This window comes from Mobula hypostoma, chromosome 6, assembly GCF_963921235.1.
Source record: "Mobula hypostoma chromosome 6, sMobHyp1.1, whole genome shotgun sequence".
Classification (NCBI taxonomy): domain Eukaryota; kingdom Metazoa; phylum Chordata; class Chondrichthyes; order Myliobatiformes; family Myliobatidae; genus Mobula; species Mobula hypostoma.
The window spans coordinates 24,919,331-24,940,934 of record NC_086102.1 but is presented as its reverse complement, the minus strand read 5'-3'; the positions used below and the strand labels follow the sequence as shown (position 1 = coordinate 24,940,934).

General features: G+C 45.5%; 1 protein-coding gene across 3 annotated transcripts in view; it reads left to right on the top strand.

The window, feature by feature from the left end:
- Nucleotides 1-12,854: 12,854 nt before the first annotated feature.
- Nucleotides 12,855-21,604, top strand: part of LOC134347875 (interferon-induced GTP-binding protein Mx3-like) — a 46,489-nt gene continuing 37,739 nt past the window's right edge. Inside the window, exons 1-4 of one of the 3 annotated variants that reach the window (XM_063050434.1) lie at nucleotides 12,855-12,907; nucleotides 13,047-13,114; nucleotides 14,181-14,245; nucleotides 16,184-16,259. In XM_063050434.1, coding sequence (XP_062906504.1) covers nucleotides 16,197-16,259 — 63 coding nt within the window. In that variant the 5' untranslated portion in view covers nucleotides 12,855-12,907; nucleotides 13,047-13,114; nucleotides 14,181-14,245; nucleotides 16,184-16,196. Of the gene's footprint in view, nucleotides 12,908-12,963; nucleotides 13,115-13,318; nucleotides 13,663-14,064; nucleotides 14,246-16,183; nucleotides 16,260-21,604 lie in introns of those variants that run through there. The other 2 variants (XM_063050432.1, XM_063050433.1) reach the window with 2 other exon arrangements.

The window sequence follows — 21,604 nt, the reverse complement described above, 5'->3', positions numbered from 1 at the left end:
CAGGACAGGAATGGATTCTCAATATTCCTGGATTTCAGTGCCTTAAAAGGGATGGAGGGGAGGAGGGGTGGCATTACTGGTCAGGGATACTATTACAGCTACAGAAAGGGTGGGTAATGTAGCAGGATCCTCTTTTGAGTCAGTATGGGTGGAAGTCAGGAACAGGAAGGGAGCAGTTACTCTATTGGGGGTATTCTATAGGCCCCCTGGTAGCAGCAGAGAAACAGAGGAGCAGATTGGGATGCAGATTTTGGAAAGGTGCAAAAATAACAGGGTGGTTATCATGGGTGACTTTAAATTCCCTAATATTGATTGGCACCTGATTAGTTCCAAGGGTTTGGATGGGGCAGAGTTTGTTAAGTGTGTCCAGGATGGATTCCTGTCACAGTATGTTGACAGGCCGACTAGGGGGAATGCCATACTAGATCTAGTACTAGGTAATGAACCGGGTCAGGTCACAGATCTCTCAGTGGGTGAGCATCTGGGGGACAGTGACCACCGCTTCCTGGCCTTTAGCATCATCATGGAAAAGGATAGAATCAGAGAGGACAGGAAAATTTTTAATTGGGGAAGGGCAAATTATGAGGCTAAAAGGCTAGAACTTGCGGGTGTGAATTGGGATGAGGTTTTTGCAGGGAAATGACTATGGACATGTGGTTGATATTTAGAGATCTCTTGCAGGATGTTAAGGATAAATTTGTCCCAGTGAGGAAGATAAAGAATGGTAGAGTGAAGGAACCATGGGTGACAAGTGAGGTGGAAAATCTAGTCAGGTGGAAGAAGGCAGCATACATGAGGTTTAGGAAGTAAGGATCAGATGGGTTTATTGAGGAATATAGGGAAGCAAGAAAGGAGCTTAAGAAGGGGCTGAGAAGAGCAAGAAGGGGGCATGAGAAGGCCTTGGCGAGTAGGGTAAAGGAAAACCCCAAGGCATTCTTCAATTATGTGAAGAAAAAAAGGATGACAGGAGTGAAGGTAGGACCAATTAGAGATAAAGGTGGGAAGATGTGCCTGGAGTCTGTGGAAGTGAGCGAGGTCCTCAGTGAATACTTCTCTTCGGTATTCACCAATGAGAGGAACTTGATGATGGTGAGGACAATATGAGTGAGGTTGATGTTCTGGAGCATGTTGATATTAAGGGAGAGGAGATGTTGGAGTTAAAACACATTAGGACGGATAAGTCCCTGGGGCCCGACGGAATATTGTCCAGGCTGCTCCACAAGGCGAGCAAAGAGATTGCTGAGCCTCTGGGTAGGATCTTTATGTCCTTGTTGTCCACGGGAATGGTACCGGAGGATTGGAGGGAGGCGAATGTTGTCCCCTTGTTCAAAAAAGGTAGTAGGGATAGTCCGGGTAATTATAAACCAGTGAGCCTTACGTCTGTGGTGGGAAAGCTGTTGGAAAAGATTCTTAGAGATAGGATCTCTGAGCATTTAGACAATCATGGTCTGATCAAGGACAGTCAGTATGGCTTTGGGAAGGGCAGATCGTGTCTAACAAGCCTGATGGAGTTCTTTCATGTAGATGGCATATAGATGAGGGTAGTGCAGTGGATGTGATCTATATGGATTTTCGTAAGGCATTTGACAAGGTTCCACACGCTAGGCTTATTCAGAAAGTCAGAAGGCATGGGATCCAAGGAAGTTTGGCCAGGTGGATTCAGAATTGGCTTGCCTGCAGAAGTCAGAGGGTGGTGGTGGAGGGAGAACATTCAGACTGGAGGATTGTGAGTAGTGGTGTCCCACAAGGATCTGTTCTGGGACCTCTACTTTTCGTGATTTTTATTAACGACCTGGATGTGGGGATAGAAGGGTGGGTTGGCAAGTTTGCAGATGACACAAAGGTTGGTGGTGTTGTAGATAGTGTAGAGGATTGTCAAAGATTGCAGAGAGACATTGATAGGATGCAGAAATGGGCTGAGAAGTGGCAGATGGAGTTCATCCCGGAGAAGTGTGAGGTGGTACACTTTGGAAGGACAAACTCCAAGGCAGAGTACAAAGTAAATGGCAGGATACTTGGAAGTGTGGAGGAGCAGAGGGATCTGGGGGTACATGTCCACAGATCCCTGAAAGTTGCCTCACAGGTAGATTGGGTAGTTAAGAAAGCTAATGGGGTGTTAGCTTTCATAAGTCAAGGGGTAGAGTTTAAGAGTCGCGATGTAATGATGCAGCTCTATAAAACTCTAGTTAGGCCACACTTGGAGTACTGTGTTCAGTTCTGGTCACCTCACTATAGGAAGGATGTGGAAGCATTGAAAAGGGTACAGAGGAGATTTACCAGGATGCTGCCAGGTTTAGAGAGTATGCATTATGATCAGAGATTAAGGGAGCTAAGGCTTTACTCTTTGGAGAGAAGGAGGATGAGAGGAGACATGATAGAGGTATAGAAGATATTAAGAGGAATAGGTAGAGTGGGCAGCCAGTGCCTCCTCCCCAGGGCACCACTGCTCAATACAAGAGGACGTGGCTTTAAGGTAAGGGGTGGGAAGTTCAAGGGGATATTAGAGGAAGGTTTTTTACTCAGAGAGTGGTTGGTGCGTGGAATGCACTGCCTGAGTCAGTGGTGGAGGCAGATTCACTAGTGAAGTTTAAGAGACTACTCGACAGGTATATGGAGGAATTTAAGGTGGGGGTTATAAAGGAGGCAGTGTTTGAGGATCGGTACAACATTGTGGGCCGAAGGTCCTGTACTGTGCTGTACTTTTCTATGTTCTATGTTAAGATTAGAACCTTGAAAGGTGACGCCATCCTTTACAGAACAATTAATGGACAGGCTAGAGTAAATGGCAAAGGGTGCACAGGCATGTTACATCATCTTTCCTTTTAATAACACTTTTTAATCATTTTGGAACTGAGGATACTAATTGTAGTAGATTTGCAATTGGAAATTTTGTCCATTCTTGCTTGATATAAGACTTCAGCTGCTCAACAGTCCGTGGTCTCCGTTGTCCGATTCTCCTCTTCATGATGCGCCATACATTTTCAATAGGAGATAGATCTGGACTGGCAGCAGGCCAGTCAAGCACACACACTCTGTGTCTACAAAGCCACACTGTTGTAGTCCGTGCAGAATGTGGTCTGGCATAGTCCTGCTGAAATAAGCATGGACATCCCGGGAAGAGACATCGCCTTGATGGCAACATATATCTCTCTAAAATCCTAATATACACCTCAGAGTCAATGGTACTTTCACATATATGCAACTCACCCATGCCGTGGGCACTGATGCACCCCCATACCATCACAGATGCTGGTTTTTGCACCTTTCGCTGATAACAATCTGGATGGTCATTTTCATCTTTGGCACGGAGAACTCGACGCCCGTTTTTTCCAAAAACTAGCTGAAATGTGGACTCATCTGACCAGAGCACACGGTTCCACAGTCTTTCGGTCCATCTGAGATGAGCTCAGGCCCAGAGAACTCGCTGGCGTTTCTGCATAGAGTTGATCTATGGCTTCCTCCTTGCGTAATACAGTTTCAAGTTGCATTTCTGGATGCAGCGACGGACTGTGTTGAGTGACAATGGTTTTCCGAAGTACTCCCGAGCCCAGGTTGCTATAATTGTCACAGTAGCACGACGGTTTCTTAGGCAGTGCCACCTGAGGGCTCAAAGATCACGCTCATTCAACAGTGGTTTCCGACCTTGCCCTTTACACACTGAGATGTCTTTGAATTCTCTGAATCTTTTCGCAATATTATGTACTGTAGATGTTGAAAGACCTAAATTCTCTGCAGTCTTGCATTAAGAAATGTTCCTTTTGGACTGACTAACAATTCTCTCACGAATTTTGGCACAAAGGGGTGAGCCACGACCCATCCTTGCTTGCAAAGACTGAGCCTTTGATGGACGCTACTTTTATACCCAGTCATAATACCTCACCTGCTACTGCTTAGCCTGCTTCATGTGGAGTCTTCCAAACCGGTGTTATTTGAATATTATGTGCACTTTTCAATCTTATTTTAACTCTGTCCCAACTTTTGTTGAGTGTGTTGCAGCCATCAAATTCTAAATTGTGTATGTTTACACAATACAATTAAGTTGGTCAGTAAAACTATTGAAAATCTTTTCTTTGTACTTTTGTCAGTTAAATAAAGGTTCACGTGAATTAACATATCACAGATTTTTGTTTTTATTGCATTTTGGAAAATATCCCAACTTTTCTGGAAATGGGGTTTGTAAAATGAGTGTAGTTATCCTCTTTTATTCAAGAGCCTGATGGTTGAAGGGTAGTAAATGTTCCTGAACCTGGCGGTGAAAATCCTGAGGTACTTGTATCTTCAACATGATGGCAGCAGCATGGCCAGGGTGGTGAGGATCCTTGAGGATGGACGCTGCTTTCCTATGACAGCATTTCATGTCGATGTGCTCAGTGGCTGGGAGGGCTTTATCCATGATGTACTGTGCCAAATCCACTACGTTTTCAAATATTTCATTCTTGCAATGCTCCGCAGCCTCCCTGCAAAAATTTTCCTCTACTATGTGTTGGCGGTGAGCAGTAAGGTAACAGTGTATAGCACTTTATAGGGCCAGTTTTTACCAATGGGGGTTCAATTCCCTCCACTGCCTGTAAGGAGTCTGTATGTTTTCCCCGTGACCGTGTGGGTTTCCACCCACAATCCAAAGATGTACAGGTTAGGGTTAGTGAGTTGTGGGCATTCTGCTGGTGCAGGAGGTGTGGAGACACACTTACGGGCTACCCAGCGCGATCCTTGATGACTTGATTTGGATGAAGCACTTCACTGTATGTTTTGGTGTATGTGTGACAAATAAAACTAAAACTAATCGTAAAGACTGCTAGGGAACCCTAAGTACAATCCCAGCAAGGTGATCATCCCCCGTTTATTTCTCACCACCACGCATAAAGCATGGTGGTTGATTCCTCATTAATTTCATCTCAGACCACTGTTATGATGTTCTCCTAAATCAGAATTGGGTTTATTATAACCGGCATGTGTCATGAAATTTGTTGACTTAGCAGCAGCAGTACAATGCAATACATAAACGTCAATTGCAGTAAGTATATATGTATATTGAATAGTTAGATTAAAATAGTGCAAATCAGAAATAATAAAAAATTCAACTCCCCATATCCTACCTATAGCACATGTTCCCAGGAACATTAAGGTGCTAGGCCTGTCTTTGACCTTACAGAGTCCTACTTTGAGCATCCTCCCAGATAGAGTAATAGAACAGAAACAGGCCCTGTGGCCCATCTAGTTCATGCCAAACTATTACCCTTCCTAGGCCCATCACTCTGCACCTGGACTATATCCCACCATACCCTTATCCAAACTTTGATCAAATGTTGAAATTGAACCCACATCTTCCACTGGCAGCTTGTCCCACTCTCTTACTCTCACCATCCTCTGAGTGAAAAAGATCCTCCTCAGGTTCCCCTTAAACATTTCACCTTTTGCCCTTAACCCAGGACCTCCAGTTCGAGTCTTAGCCAACCTGAGTGGAGAATGTCTGCCTGCATTCACCCTATCTATGATTTTGTGTATTTGATGGTTTGCAGTGGTGATGTAATTTGTCCCAAAAGGAGCTGTGCCCAAGGACAACATGAGCCTCATAAAACCATTCGTCAAATTGCTGTCTTTTGCTCGGATCCACATTCAGTTTTCAGACTGATCATCATCTATGACCAGTTTGAGTTGGCATCGGGGGCCACAGTCATCACAGTAAGAGTAAGGCCACGCTCTTTGACAACTAACTGACCGATCCCACATCCCCTTCACCGTCTGGTCTGACTTCATGAAGGTATTGGGGATCTGGTTCAGAAAAGCTGAGGTGTGTAACAAGAATTGCCTGGAGCGGACCAAAAACGTCAAGCAAAGCTCGTGTCTGTGGAAATAGCTGCCTCTGTCAGTAACTGGGATGAGCTTGGATATCAGATGCACTGTGCTCTCAAGGCTGCTATGGCCTGCTCCCTGCTCCCCGATCCTCCATCTCAGCAAATACCTGGCGGTCTTCCTGTCTTCTGGGGGTCCAAGATGGAGCAAATCCCCAGAGAATCTGGGCAAAAGTGTACCCGATGCTGCCCTTATCCCGATGACCACTTTCATGTGTGCTGCATCAGGCTCTGCAGAGGCAAAGGGGTGGTCAACGTTTCAGTTCTTTGTTGCTTGTTGTCTTGCATCATAAACACAAAATACTCTGCAGATGCTGGGGTCAAAGCAACACTCACAACACGCTGGAGGAACTCAGCAGGTCGGGCAGCATCCGTGGAAAAGATCGGTCAACATTTCGGGCCGGAACCCTTTGTCAGGACTGAAGGGGGAAGGGGCAGAGGCCCTATAAAGAAGGTAGGGGAGGGTGGGAAGGAGAAGGCTGGTAGGTTCCAGGTGAAAAACCAGTGAGGGGAAAGATAAAGGGGTGGGGGAGGGGAAGCAGAGAGGGGATCGGCAGGAAAGGTGAAGAAAGAATAGGGGAAAACACGGTGGGTAGTACAAACTGTAGAAGAGGCAGAACCATGAGGGAAGTGATAGGCAGCTGTGGGAGAGGGCAGAGTGAAATAGGGAGGGGGAGGGAATTACCGGAAGTTGGAGAATTCTATGTTCATACCAAGGGGCTGGAGACTACCTGGACGGTATATGAGGTGTTGCTCCTCCAACCTGAGTTTAGCCTCATCATGGCAGTAGAGGAGGCCATGTATGGACATATCTGAATGGGAATGGGAAGCAAAGTTGAAGTGGGTAGCTACCGGGTGATCCTGTCTGTTTTGGTGGACGGAGCGGAGGTGCTCGACGAAGCGGTCCTCCAATCTGCGTCTGGTCTCACCGATGTAGAGGAGGCCGCACCGGGAGCACCGGATGCAATAGATGACCCCAACAGACTCAGAAGTAAAGTGTGGCCTCACCTGGAAGGACTGTTTGGGGCCCTGAATGGTGGCAAGAGGGGAGGTGTAGGCACAGGTGTAGCACTTAAACTTACAGGGATAAGTGTCGGGTGGGAGATCCGTGGGGAGGGACCGATCCCTGCAGAAAGCGAAGGGGGTGGAGAGGGAAAGATGTGCTTAGTGGTAGGGTCCTGTTGAAGGTGGCGGAAGTTGCGGAGGATAATGTGCTGGATCCAGAGGCTGGTGGGGTGGTAGGTGAGGACAAGGGGAACTCTGTCCCTGTTGTGGTGACAGGAGGATGGGGTGAGGGCCGAAGTGTGGGAAGTGGAGGAGATGTGGGTGAGGGCATCATTGATGACGGCAGAAGGGAAACCACGATCCTTAAAGAAAGAGGACATTTGAGATGTCCTGGAATGGAAAGCCTCATCCTGGGAGCAAATGCGGTGGAGACGGAGGAACTGGGAATAGGGAATGGTATTTTTGCATGTGGCGGGGTGGGAAGAGCATAGGTGGCCTTAAGCATCTGGGGGCCCGTTTCAAGAGTTAATGTGGGGCCCTACCCCCGCTTCTCAAAACAAAGAAAGAAAAAAAGCGAATATTCAAGTTGGTTTGCATCAATAATGGTATAATTTCAGACTTAAACGTTGACGCATTATATGCACTTTCAGCATAATGGACAGACAGCTTAATATAATCCAAACAATTCTCTTAATTAAAAACTGAAACAATGACATTTTTTGCTTTGGGGTGAGAAGCCTCGCCCTTTTCAGCAACTAGTCTGTGTTAGGTATCAGCTGACATAAGAACAGCTTAAACAATTTCCCTCTAATTAAATTAATAACAAAAGCAATGTCATATTTAATGAAAATTCACACTTTATTTATTCAATGAATAGTGTCTGAAAGTTAATTACTGGAAGTTTACAACAAACTGCGCCCCACGTTCTTTCAGCACCACGGACAGCTCACGTAAGGCCTGGAGAGCAAACAGGAGGAGAGTGAGAGAGAGAGAGGGGACGCAAGCGGGAGAGAGAAATTACGATTTGTGGAAAAGCTACCTTATCGCCTACACACATTTTGAGTGAAATACGTGGTTTATTTTATTATTTTAATCATAAACTTTATTTCTGCTAAAAATGTGTTAAAAAGACTTACCACTAGAACTTCACCACCGTCCTGTGCTTGAGTGCTGAGAATGCTTTAACGAGCTCATCTTTGTCCAGCGATCTTGCTCAATTGATATCTGAGCAAGAGCTGACAGACGCTCCTGGAGCATGGTTGTCCTCAGATGAGTTTTGATGAGCTTTAGCCTCGAAAAACTTCTCTCTGCACTCGCTACAGTCACAGGCACTGTCAACATGGGTCTCAGAGCAATGGTGAGGTTAGGATACAGTTCAACCAGACTGTTGCTGTAAATGTAGCTCAGGATCTGCAGGCCAGTGGTTTCTTTTGCAGGCACGGCACTGACAGCAGCCGACACCTCGCGCAAAAGGTCCTCAGCATCCACATCACTTTTATACTTTATTGTCACCAAACAATTTATACTAGAACGTACAATCATCACAGCGATATTTGATTCTGCGCTTCCCGCTCCCTGGATTACCAAGTGTCCTCTCCATGTTTACACAGCTGTCTTTCAGTGTGCAACTTTGGGTGGCTTTTTTCATTTCCTCTCTGCCATAAATGAAGCCAAACAGACTGTAAAACGACTCCATCAGCTTGAAGCACTCACCTGTGATGGCAGAGTCCACTAGTGGAAGGAAAACTTCTCTCTTGTACCGTTCCTCGGGTGCCACTGTCAGGGAAGGATCTGCACTTTGGGACTCGTACTGGAACTGGCGCTTTGGTTTTCTGATTCATGCAGTAAGAAAGACCTTTGGCATCCCTATCTCTTCAGCTATGTCTCTGGCATCTGTTTGGGCGGATGAAAGGCCGTTCTCTCTGTATTCCTTGAGAAATTTCAGAACATATTCCACCTTGCGCTGTAGCACATCGATTCCCACTTGTGGGCTCTGGAGCAGCTTGCTGACACGATTCACCTCATGTAAAACGTTGGACCAGATAATAACAGTCAGCAGGAATTTCCATGACATGATCTCCTGTCTCGGCCTCTGGCTGCAGATGAGGTTTCACTGCCACCTTTCTGTGTGGCATGTTCAATCAGTGACAGGAGCGCATTGCCAACACCCGGAAGCTGGTAGAGCAGCACTTTCACACTTTCCACGTGGCACTCCCATCGCGTGTTGGATATGGCCTCGAGGTTCATCTGTGGCACGTTCTCCTTGAAAAGCTCCCATCTCTGTGTCGATGAGCTGAATAGTGTGTATAGACATTGCAGCACCCCAGAGAAGCTCACAGACTCCATTGTTGATTTTGCAGCATCGACAATGACTCGGTTTAGGCTGTGGCTGGCGCACGGCATGAACAGTGCTCTTTTGTTAATATCTAGCACTCTTCTGCACCCCGCTATTTTACCGCCGCATCTTGCTCCCGTTATCGTATGCCTGCCCCCTGCATTTTGAGATATCTAATCCTAACTTCTCCATATGTGTTAAGAAAACATGGGTTAGGCCTGCACCTGTTGTGTCAAGCACTGGTAGGAAACCGACAAAATGCTCACTAACAGTAGCTCCGACATTTGCTTGGCCTGTGACAATGCGCAGTGTCACAGAGATCTGCTCTATGTGTGTAGCGTCTGTGGTGCAGTCCGTTATCACCAAGTAGTAACGTGATTGTTTTACTCTCTGTTATCACTTCCAGTGTCTTGTCTCCAATAAGTGTGATTAACTCATTTTGTCTGGTTTTCCCCATGTAGTGGTCAACAATCTCTTTTTTCTCTGCTCGTCTGACATGTTCGCTCATCACTGGGTCGAACTCGGCAAGCAGCTCCACCAGACCTAGAAAGTTCCCATTATTTGGTTCATGTAGGGTGGAATTGTATCCACGGAAAGCAAGGTTTCGTTCTGCAAGGTGACAGACTATGGCAACGAACATCTTCACGACATCATTCCAGTGTTTTTTTTTTCCAGCATTTGCATTTCTAGGTACGTACTGTCAATGGCACCGTGCGTACGCGCCGGTCGTGCATGCAGCCTGTTACAGCCGTTCCGATCGGATTCTTACTTTTTTTCTTCTTACTTTTAACTTGCGTTATCTTTTGCATTTTTTTTCATGGTAACATGGCGAAGCTGCACCCTCTCTAACATGCTGGTAGAGAGAGTTTTATTTGGGTTTTTAGCGCTGGAAATAGTTACATCCCGACACGCGGGACAGGAACATGGTCGCATTGTTCATTCCAGGGATCAGCTGCTTGCGCTAGTACCGGCCGGTTTAGCGAGCAGAGCGGTGGACACCCCTACTGAAATCTGGAGGAAAACACACAGAGGATGCAGAGGGGGATCACCAAGTCGAGGAAAGAGGACCGGGTCGAGCCAACAGAGACTTATGGAGAAGAGGAGTTTGGTGGGTAATAAAATGGACGAGTTCACGGTGCTAGCCAGGAGTCAGAGAACATTTCAGGAGCGCAGTGTGATGTGTTTCACTGGAACAGGGCTGCACGAGGACATACCCGATCAAAACTTCTCCATGGATGGCTTCCAGACCGTTCCGGCTGACCGGAAGTGCACTGAGAGCGGTAAGCGTAAAGGAGTTGGGTGCTTACTGTTCTGGTTAACAACAGATGGTGCAATCCGGGTCATATTACGATCGAGGAATGTGTTTGTAGACCAGATATTGAACATTTTACTGTTGGACTTCGGCCACATTCCACCGAGATTCAACACTGGGCGTCACGGGAGGTCGTTCCTGCCTGTGGCCATCGAACTTGCAGCTCCTCCCGTGGAGGGTCAGACACCCTGAGCCAATAGACTGGTCCTGGACTTTTTTCCATCTGGTATAGTTTGCATTTTTGTTGTTTGATTGTTTGTGGTTTTTGCATTGCTATATTTATGCTCTATTCTTGGTTGGTGCGGCTGTAACGAAACCAAATTTCCCTCAGGATCAATAAAGTATATCTATCTATTTATTCTTAAGCACATTTCCAGCTCACGCCAGCTATCCATGTTGGCGTGGTGCGCTTTTGACTTCTCATGATCCTGGAGTGTGAGAGTGAGTCGCTCCCATACTCTGAAACATCCGCAAGTGAGACTGTGATTTTGCTTGCCAAGTAGGGTACAGCAGAAACAGAAGATTGAATCAGTTGATTCTGAGTACACTAACCATGACCTACGAATGGTTTCTCCATTTTTCATCTTCATAAGATATCTGTCCTTGGTAAAACGACGGCGTGATTGGCTCTGTGGAAAGGTAATGTCCTCAAACTGAACAGGACCTCTCCGAACAATGTCGATCTTTTGGTCACTGGTAATATGCGTTGGCCAACGTGCCAGATCGGTCTCTGTGAATGTTAGTGGGGCTTTCTCTCTGTCTGGTGTGCTGGTGGTGGCATCTCCCTCACCTGTCTCAGTTGTAGCACTGTCATCATGCTGTGGTGCTTGTTCACCAAACAAAATTTGGTCATCATTATCACCATCTGTTTGAGTAGAATTGTTCTTCTCATTTTCATTGCTCTGATTATCAACATCTCCTGTACCACTTACACTGTCACTTGGCACTGCAGCCCCACGCTGTGACGATGGAGCAGCAGCAACTGCAGTCGGCCGGCCTTTTACAGATGCTGGACCAAAGAAAGATGTAACTTTTGGGAGACTATTTAGACGTTTTGCTTTGTTGTCTAATATTTTCCATTTTTCAGCACCACTAGGATAGGAGCGTTTCATTTTCCTCTCATTGAAAAGTAGCCTTCTTTGCTAGGAGCAATGTTTACAAGTGAAGTAAATATTTTAATATATTTTCTCAGATGTCAGTCAGCGAACGCCCACTGGTGGTTCGGCTGGCAATAGCAGGAGAATATTGTGGCGTCTGGGAGCTGTGCATTAAATTTTTGCATGTCAGTCGGGGGCCCCTGGGAGGGCAGGGCCCGTCTCCGTTGAAACGGGTGAAACATAGCTAAGGCCACCTATGGGGAAGAGGTATAGCCGAGGTAGCTATGAGAGACAGTGGACAAACCGAGAAATTGAGAAAGGGGAGAGAAGTGTCTGAGATGGACCAAGTGAATTTGAGGGCTGGGTGGAAGTTTGAAGTAAAGTCGATGAAATTGATAAGCTCAGCATGGATGTAGGAAGCAGCACCAATGTAATCGTCAATGTAGAGAAGGAAAAGTTGGGGAACAGTACCAGAATAGGTTTGGAGCACAGACTATTCCACATAACCAACGAAGAGGCAGGCATAGCTGGGGCCCATGCGAGTGCCCATAGCTACACCCTTGGTCTGAAGAAAATGGGAAGAGCCAAAAGAGTTATTAAGTGTGAGTACCAGTTCCGCCAACCGGAGGAGGGTAGTGGTGGTGGGAACTGGTGAGGTCTATTGTCCAGAAAGTCGCGGAGGGCTTTGAGGCCTTCTTGATGGGGAATGGTGGTGTATAAGGATTGGACATCCATAGTGAAAATGAAGCGGTCGGGACTGGGGAACTGGAAGTTATTGAAGTGCATGGGATGTATCCCGGATGTAGGTGGGGAGGGACTGAACTATGGGTGACAAAATGGAGTCCAGGTAGGCAGATACAGTTCGGTGGGACAGGAGCAGGCAGAAACTATGGGTCTACCAGGACAGTCAGGCTTATGGATCTTGGGGAGGAGGTAAAACCGAGCAGTGCGTGTTGTGGGAGTTTAGTGGCTGAGGATGGAACGTCTCCGGAGTTGTTAGGGCAGTGATGGTACTGGAGACAATGGTTTGATGTTTTTTTGGTGGGGTCCTGTTCCAGAGGTAAGTAAGAGGAGGTGTCAGCTGCCGTTTGGCCTCGGTGAGGTAGGGGTCTGTCCGCCAGACTACTAGGGCACCACCTTTGACTGTGGGTTTGACGGTGAGGTTGGGATTAGTGCGGAGAGAGTGGAGGGCAGTGCGTTCAGAGGGAGTGAGGTTGGAACAGGAGAGAGGAGTGGTGATGTCTGGGCGACAGTTGGAGATGAAAAGATCGAGTGCAGTTAGAAGGCTGAGTTCCTCCAGCTTGTTGTGAGTGTTGTCTTACATCATTTAGTTTCAGTTTCGATTAACCAAAAGCAGAACACATTACTTTCCTATTCCGCGGATTTTCGTGGTATCTGTGTGCAATTAATTGGTTCGTTCTTGTTCCCGGATCGGCCACGTCCAGGTATTTAAAGACTCATTGGCTGAGAAAGGCGTTTTAGTGAGACGCGCATCCACATCGGCGAAATACAGGTACGTGCTTATTGCAACTAAGCGGATTCATTTAGGTTTTATTTTTATGACCGTTTCTCAATTATTTCCAAACCAACCCCCACAAAAAATATTTACTGTTATTTGCAATATTACATTGAGTTATATAATGCATTATATTATACGTTAATTTCCTTGTGATATCCACTTCTCTTGTTCTAGTATGTTCATTCGTGGTGAATCTCCAGCCAATGTTGACTCCGAGGGCAAGTTTTATTCCAGCAGGGGGTGTCTTTGATATAATTTGATTCCGGGAGATGTTTCTTATCCGTTCTCTTGGGGTTGGGGTGGTGATTTTTCAGTCGCGACAGAACTCCTGGGAAGTGATGTAGGGGGTGTTGTATTGAATTTGAGAGTTTGCAGAGAGACAATGGAGAGGGGAGTGTGCGTGTGCCGTTGGTGGCTGCTGTTCAAGTTCCAGTCTGGATTAGCAAACACGAAGAGATGGCTGTTAGAATCGTACAGCACACGGAACAGATTTTAAACTAATGGGTTACAGCCTCGCAGCCGGTACAGAACCCCTGGAGTAGGTCCGTGTTGAAATAGTGAGCCCACCTTGCCCGTGCTAGTGGGTGACAGGGTAGCGGTATGGAGAGGGGCCCGTAAGCTTGGGGCACAGGGGCAGTGTTTGTGAAATAGATAGCAGAGACCATTCATGAAGAACTGACGTGGGGTTGGTCTGGAGTTCAGAGATGTGGACTAAGGTTAGTCGGGCTTTGCTCCGGGGTACCTGAGGACATTTGCAGTGATGTGTGGGGTGAGGGTGCAGATTTTGATAGCTGGTTGATGTTGGGACCTCTTTCCTAATGAGAATTCACAACTTCCTTCTTGGAAGGAGCAAATGGCTGGGACTCAACAACATTCAGGGTCTTAATCTTCGTCCGGCAGCAGTACTTGTTCAAAGTGTAATGCGTCTTTCAACTTCCTTGCAGAATTCGGATGCGTGATTGACTTGTTTTTCTTTTAAAACGACTGCGCGAGAAGCCGACTCGTAAATCTTAAAAATATTATCAACAATTTTAGTTCTGATCTGAAAATGGTTCTTTAGGCGCAAAATCTGAAGACGCCCTCTTGTGTCGAAGATTGAACCCTCGCTCTTTGATTTGGTGTCAGGTTAGTTTACATCGATGAGTAGTCCGTTTGCCGGCCTCCAGTAGTACCAACACCATTTTAACTTCTGCGTTTACATAGAAACACCGGGTGTATGTCCATTGTCTTCTGCTGCTGTAGCCCATCCAATTCAAGGTTCGACATGTTGTACGTTCAGAGATGCTCTTCTATACTTAAAGCACCCCATCTGAATGTAATCATTCCACAGTCAAGGTCACATTTCTTCCCCACTCTGATGTTTGGTCTGAACAACTGATCTTCTTAACCATGCCTTCATGCTTTTATGCATTGACTTGCTGCCACGTGATTGGCTGATTAGATATTTGCATTAACGATCAGGGGTACAGGTGTACCTAATAAAGTGGCCACTGAGTGTACAGTAGCGGAATAATGATAAGGGAGTAGCAACCCAGCTGAAACTTGCCAAGTCATGGGGAGAATATGCAAATAACACCGGAGATAAGGATCAAACCCACATACCTGTATTTACAGGGGAAATAACAGCAACTGCTGTGTTACCATGCCACCCGATCACATGGTAAACAAAGCACAACAGCATTCTGCTTCAGCTGCGTGGGCATCTATTTACTAACATACAGCACGGAATAGGCGCTTCCGGCCCCTCGAGTCACACCGGCCAGCGATCCCCAATTTAACCCTAGCGTTGCTGGGCATGGGTGAGAGAGCACAAGTCCTGGTATTTTTAGCGTTTTTAAGGGGTACAGGGTTTTTTTTTATAGAATATGACGAATAAACAGGAATAGGATACTAGGATGGTCAAAGATGGGAGGGTGAAGTGTAGGTTTGTGTGTGTGTGTGTGTGTGTGTGATTGGGTGAAGGGATTTAGAATGTATGTATAGTGCACATTCTGGAGCAGAGGGTGGCGGTAATGCACCATTAAGCTGGATGCCAACCACCGTAAAACAAGATACAGACAGACAGACAGAATTTAACCCTAGCCTAATCACGGGACAATTTATAATGACCAATTAACCTACCGACCAGTATGCCTTTGGACTGTGGGAGGGAACTGGAGTACCCAAAGGAAACCTACGCGGTTACTGGGAAACCCATGCTACACCTCCAAGATGTACAAACTCTTTAAGCAAATCCTTGCCGCTTATGATCTTAAACTAAACTGCAGGGAGTGGGGATTTCTTTTCCTCATGTAATGTTCTGCTCTGGATTACTTTGCTAAAAATATATTAGCATTTTAACCGTATTAGCATTAGCAGAAAAAGGTTACTCAGTGCAACCTGCAACCTGCCTACGCTAGTGTTGATTCTCCACACAAGACTCCATCTGCCCTTCTTCACCTAATCCACTACCAGACTGATTTAGGGAGTGAGAAGGTCCTTCTATGAGGAGAGAGTAAATAAGATAGGTTTACATTCAATATAATATACCTGTCCTATTATTCAGAAATCTGAATGGTTCAGTGTTTGGCTCCCTGGATGATGTATCACAATTCCCTTTAAGAAGCTGATTTCTTTGCTTCCGTGAATTCACTGTGAATTCTGTGAATTCCAGTGAATTCACTGGAAAATTTGTAGTCCTGCAAAGTCATTTCTAAAAATCAAAGTGAATTAAAAGGTTGTTGTGTGATTAGGATGAACATCCATCAATGTCCTGAGCATTCTGAAGCTTTACTGTATATTAAAATGTATAAAATTCTTCAGTGAACTTGGGGCTAGGATAGAATATCATAGACAATGTGATGGCATGGAGAAGAAGTAAAATTCCTTCATTTGAGTAGGTTGTCAGCCTTTGGACTTTGCCATTTTGCTGAGCCTATTGAATACAATATACTGACAGTGTGTAAACATGACATTTTGTTTCTATTTAAATGATTGAATTAACTTAATAATGAACATCTTGTACACAAGATTATTTGTAATTTAGAAATGAAAACAGAACTGAAATATTTATAATTTCCATAGATACAACAGCAACATGTCCATGAATTCAAAGAATCAAAAATCCCATTCATCGAGAAGAGGTGCAGCAGTGCTGAAGGTACTTCATGTCCAATACACATAGAGGGCATCAAATGGGCAGAGATTGAATGTGGCATGGCAGGCAAACAATCTTTAGCAACCAATTCTGGCCTATTCCCCAGCATTTCACAATAGCATAGCTGAGAATGTTCCTGCCCCAAGTATTCTTGGGCTGTTTGGGAAAAGGGAAGATTAAAATCCAGGCTTAATGCTTTGTTCTCCTGATCTTTGAGGATTTTGGACTTTTACAGGAGGAATCCATTGACCATAAGACATAGGAGCAGAATTAGACCATTCCAGAATGTACTCTACCATTCCATCATCGCTGATTTATTATCCCTCCCAAATCCATTCTCCTGCTGCCTTCTCCACAATCTTTGATACCCTGACTAATCAAGAACACATCAATCTCCACTTTAAACATACCCTATGGCTTGGCCTTCACAGATGTCTTTGGAAATGAATTCCACAGATTCATTGTCCTCTGGCTAAAGAAATTCCTCCTCTCCTCCAATCTAAATGGATGTCCCTCTATTCTGAGGCTGTTCCCTCTGGTTTTAGATTCCCCCACTGTAGGAAACATTCTCTCAACATCCACTTTACTTAGGCCTTTCAATTTTTGATAGGTTTCAATCTAATCTAAACTTCAGGGAGTACAGCCCCAGAGCCATCAAGTGCTCCTCATATGCTTTTTCATTCTCAGAAGCATACTCAAGAACCACCTCTGCACCCTCTCCAATGCCAGCACATCTTGGCTCATATGGGGCCCAAAGATACTCACTATGCTCCAGGTGTGGTCTGACCAGTGCCTTATAAAGCCTCAGCATCACATCCCTGCGTTGTGTTATAATCCTCTTGAAATGAACGCTAACATCACATTTGCCTTCCCCACCACCGACTCAACCTGCAAGTTAGCCTTTGGAATCGGGTTACTAGCTGGTTTTCCTTAACATTTCCTTGAGAGGTAACAGAGTAGCGTTATATTTGTCTCCTAGCACCCTCCTGTCACTTCCTGCAACTGTTTGTGAGGAATTAGTGCAAACAGCAAATATTGGGAAACAAATGTGTTCTAAATTTTTAAAGTCACCTGATGCTTTACCCAAGTACCTTCTACCGTACAGGTAAGAGTGAATGTTGATGTGGCAAGTGCATCCATAGTTCCCTGAACAGGTTGATAGGGCATGCTTGACTTTATTAATCAGGCATTAAGTTCAAAAGTTGGAACTTTATATGCGTCTTTATAAGATGCTAGTTAGCCTGTGTCTGGAGTCTTGCGTTCATTTCTGGTTACGCCATTGTAGGAGGGATAGGGAGGTTTTAGAGAGGGTGCAGAAGAGGATAACCAGCATGAACATAGAACAGTACAGCACGGTACGAGCCTTTCAGTCACTTGTTTAATGCAAAAGTCATAGGCACATGTATGTAGCTGGAGTGCCTAAGACCTTTGCATTGTGCTGTATTTGTCAACGTGAGGTGGGACAGCAAGTTTGTGATCTGGATGGAGCAAAGGATGTTGGAAATGGTGAGGGTGAAGCGACGTGGGAAGGGTGTGGGACAGGTGGCAGAAAACGAGTGCCGGGGCAGTGGCTGGCCCTGATACAGACACCCCCAGTCCCGGGACACCAGGCAAGATCATTTGATTCCAAACAATTGGTTTATTGATAATTGCCAATGTCTCCTTGGTGCAGGGGTTCCCAACTTTTTTTGTGCCATGGACCCCGACCATTAACCAAGGGGTCTGTGAACCCCAGACTGGGAACCTCTGGTCTCATGCATCCCACTCCCTCCCCTCTCACTTCATCTTCTCCCAGCCATGATTCTCCTCTCCCTGCCCCCTTCTTGCTCTTAGTCCACAATAGAGACCCATATTAGAACTGGATTTATAGGTTTATCATCATTTACATATGTCATGAAATTAGTTTGTACTGCTGCCGCAAATAAACAGTGCATTATATAAAATTACTACAGTACTGTACAGTAGGCACCCTAGCTGAATACAGTATATGTGCCTACGACTTTTGTGCAGTACTGTACTTCAAGTTCAATCTAACGGTTCACTCCCACATAGCCCCCTCCGGTTTTGTTTCATCCACGTGTCTATCTACCAGTCTTATAAATGTCCCTAATTTATCTGCCTCACCCCACCACCCATAACAGCATGTTCCATGCACCCACATCTCTGCGGGTAAAAATAAAACAACCTCCGACACTCTTCCTCTACTTTCTTTTCAACATCTTAAACTTACGCCCCTTTGTATTAGCCATTACAGCCCCGGGGGGGGGGGGGGGAACTATGGCCATCCAATTGATCTATGCCACTTATCTTCTTGTACATCTCTATCAAGTCACCTCTCATCCTCATTCACTTCAAATTGAAAAGCCCTAGCTCACTCAACCTATCCTCATAAGACATGCTCTCTAATCCAGGCACCGTTCAAAACATCTCCTCTGCACCCTCCCTAATGCATCCACACCCTTCCTATAATGAGGTGACCAGATCTTAAAGCAATACTCCAAGTGAGGTCTAACCAGAGTTTTATAGAGCTGCAACATTGCCCCCTGGCTCTTCAACTTGGTCCCCCATCTAATGAAGGGCAACACACCCTCTCAGCCACCCTATCATCTTGTGCAGCAATTTGAGGTGTATATTGATGTGAACTCCAAGATCCCTTTGCTTCTCCACACTATTAAGAATCCTACCACTAACCCGATAATTTGCCTTCAATTTTGATCTTCCAAAGTGAATCACTTCACACTCTTCCAGCTTGAACACCATCTACCATTATCTCAGTGTACATCTTCATGCTGTCAACGTCCTGTTGCAACTTTCAATTACCTTCTAAACTCTCCACACCATCAACCTTCATGTCATCTGCAAACTTATTAACCCACTCTTCCATGTCCTTGTCCAAGTGGTTAGAAAAATGACAAAGAGCAGGGTTCCCAGAACAGATCCTTATGGAACACCATTTGTCACTGTCATCCAGGTAAAAAATGCTCCATCTACCACTACCCTCTGTCTTCTATGGGCAGGACAACTCAGAATCCATGAAGCCAATTTTCACAGCGTCCCATGCCTCCTAACTTTCTGAATGAGCCTGCCGTGGATAACCTTGGCAAGTGCTTATTAAAATCCATGAACACCACATCCACTGCTCTTCCTTCATTAATATGCTTTGTCACTTCCTCTAAGAATTCAATCAGGCCCATGAGGCATGTTTGCCCCTGTCAAAGTCATGTTGATTCCTAACCAGGCAATGCTTCTTCAAGCACTTGTAAATCTTGTCCCTAAGAATTCCCTCCAATAATTGCCCACAACTGATGTAAGCCTCACTAATCTAAAATTGCCACAGTCATCCTGGAGTTCTCCTTAATCTTACTCACCAAGGCCTTCTCAGGTCCCCATCTAGTTCTCCGATGTTCAATCTTAAGCTCCTTTCTGGCTACTTTATAATTCTCAAGAGCCCTCTCTGATCTGTGCTTCCAACACCTTAAGTATGTTTCCTCCTTCCTCTTGACTAGCTGTTCTGCATCTCTTGTCAACCATGGTTTCTTCACCCTACCATTCTTTCCTTGCTTCAACAAGGTGAGCTTACCCAGAACCCCACGCAAGTGTTCCCTAAACACCCTCAACATTTCCATTGTACATTCCCAATTAATGCTCCCAACTTCCTGCCTCGTAGTATTCTAATTCCCCTCCTGCAATTAAATACTTTCCTATACCACCTGCCCCTACCTCGCACCTTTCCAAAATCATCCTCCTGATCTGCACCTCAGTATCTCAGAGGGATCAGTACCCCATGATCCTCTCATATCCCCTTTACCAATCACCTGTCCAGCTCTTGGCTCCATCCCTCCCCCTCCTGCCTTCTATCATTTTGGATCTCCCCCTCCCCCTCCCACTTTCAAATTTCTTACTAACTCTTCCTTCAGTTAGCCCTGACGAAGGGTCTCGGCCTGAAATGTCGGCTGTATCTCTTCCTAGAGATGCTGCCCGGCCTGCTGCGTTCACCAGCAACTTTGATGTGTGTTGCTCTCAGTATCTCTTTTTTTTGCGGGTATATAGAAAGCTCCAAATAGAGTGGTTGCTCTTTTCCTTATTTTCACCTGCAATGACTCGGTCGACAATTCCTCCAGGATGTCCTTTTTTCAGCAGCTATGATACTATCCCCGATTTCCCCATCTCTTTTACCTCCTTCCTCGTCCCTTTTGAAACATCTAAACCCTGGAACATCTAGCAGCTACTCCTGCCCTTGTGACAGCCAAGTCTCTGCAATGGCCACAACATTATAGCTCCACATGCTGACCCATTGACCCATGCACCAAGTTCATTGGCCTTGTTGCTGATATTTCTCGCATCAAAACAAACACATTTCAACTCATTCAACTGCAAATATGCTCTTTCTACTGGCTGTCCTTCCTCACATTCTCTCTGAAAGCTGCATATAACTTTTGCAACATTGCTCCATCCTCTGACCTAATCACTCTGGTTCCCAAACCCCTGCCAAGCTAAATTAAACTCTGCCAGATGGCTTTAGCAAACCTGCCCACAAGGTTATTGGTCCCCCTTGAGTCAGGTATAACCCGAACCTTTTGTACAGGTCATTCCTTCCCCAGAAAAGTTCTCAGTAATCCACAAATCTGAAATCATACCCCCAACACTAATTTCTCAGCCACACATTCATCCTATTCATACCCGCATTGTTGTGTGGCACAGGCAGCAATTTAGAGATGGCCACCCTTGAGGTCCTGCTTTCCAGCTTCCCACCGGGCTACCTACATTCAGGACCTCGTCCCTTTATCCAGCTATGACGTTGGTACTAATATGTGCCATGACTTGTTGCTGCTCACTATCCTCCTCAAGAATGCTGTTGACCTGATCTGAACATCCTTAACCCTGGCGCCTGGGAGGCAATATATTAGGATGCTGCCTAGATTAGAGAGCATGTACTATGAGGAGAGCTTAGACAAACTTGAGTTCTTATTTTTGCAGTGGCAAAGGTTGAGGAGAGACCTTATAAGTTTATCAGAGGCATTGATAAAGTAGGCAGCTGGTATCTTCCCCCCTATCCCAAGATTGAAATACCTGATACTAGAGGGCATGAACGTAAGGTGAGATTGGTAAGTTCAAAGGAGATGTGTGGGTTAGTGGGGAGTGCCTGGAATGCATTGTGGAGCTGGTGGTAGAGGCAAATATGACTGAGGTATTTAAGATGCTGTTTGATAAGCACATGAATATACATAGAATGGAGGGGATATGGACATTGTGTCAGCAGAAGGGATTAGTTTAATTAGTCATTTAATTTCTAGTTTAATTTGATTGACAAAACATTGTAGACCGAAGAGCTTGATCCTGTACTTTAC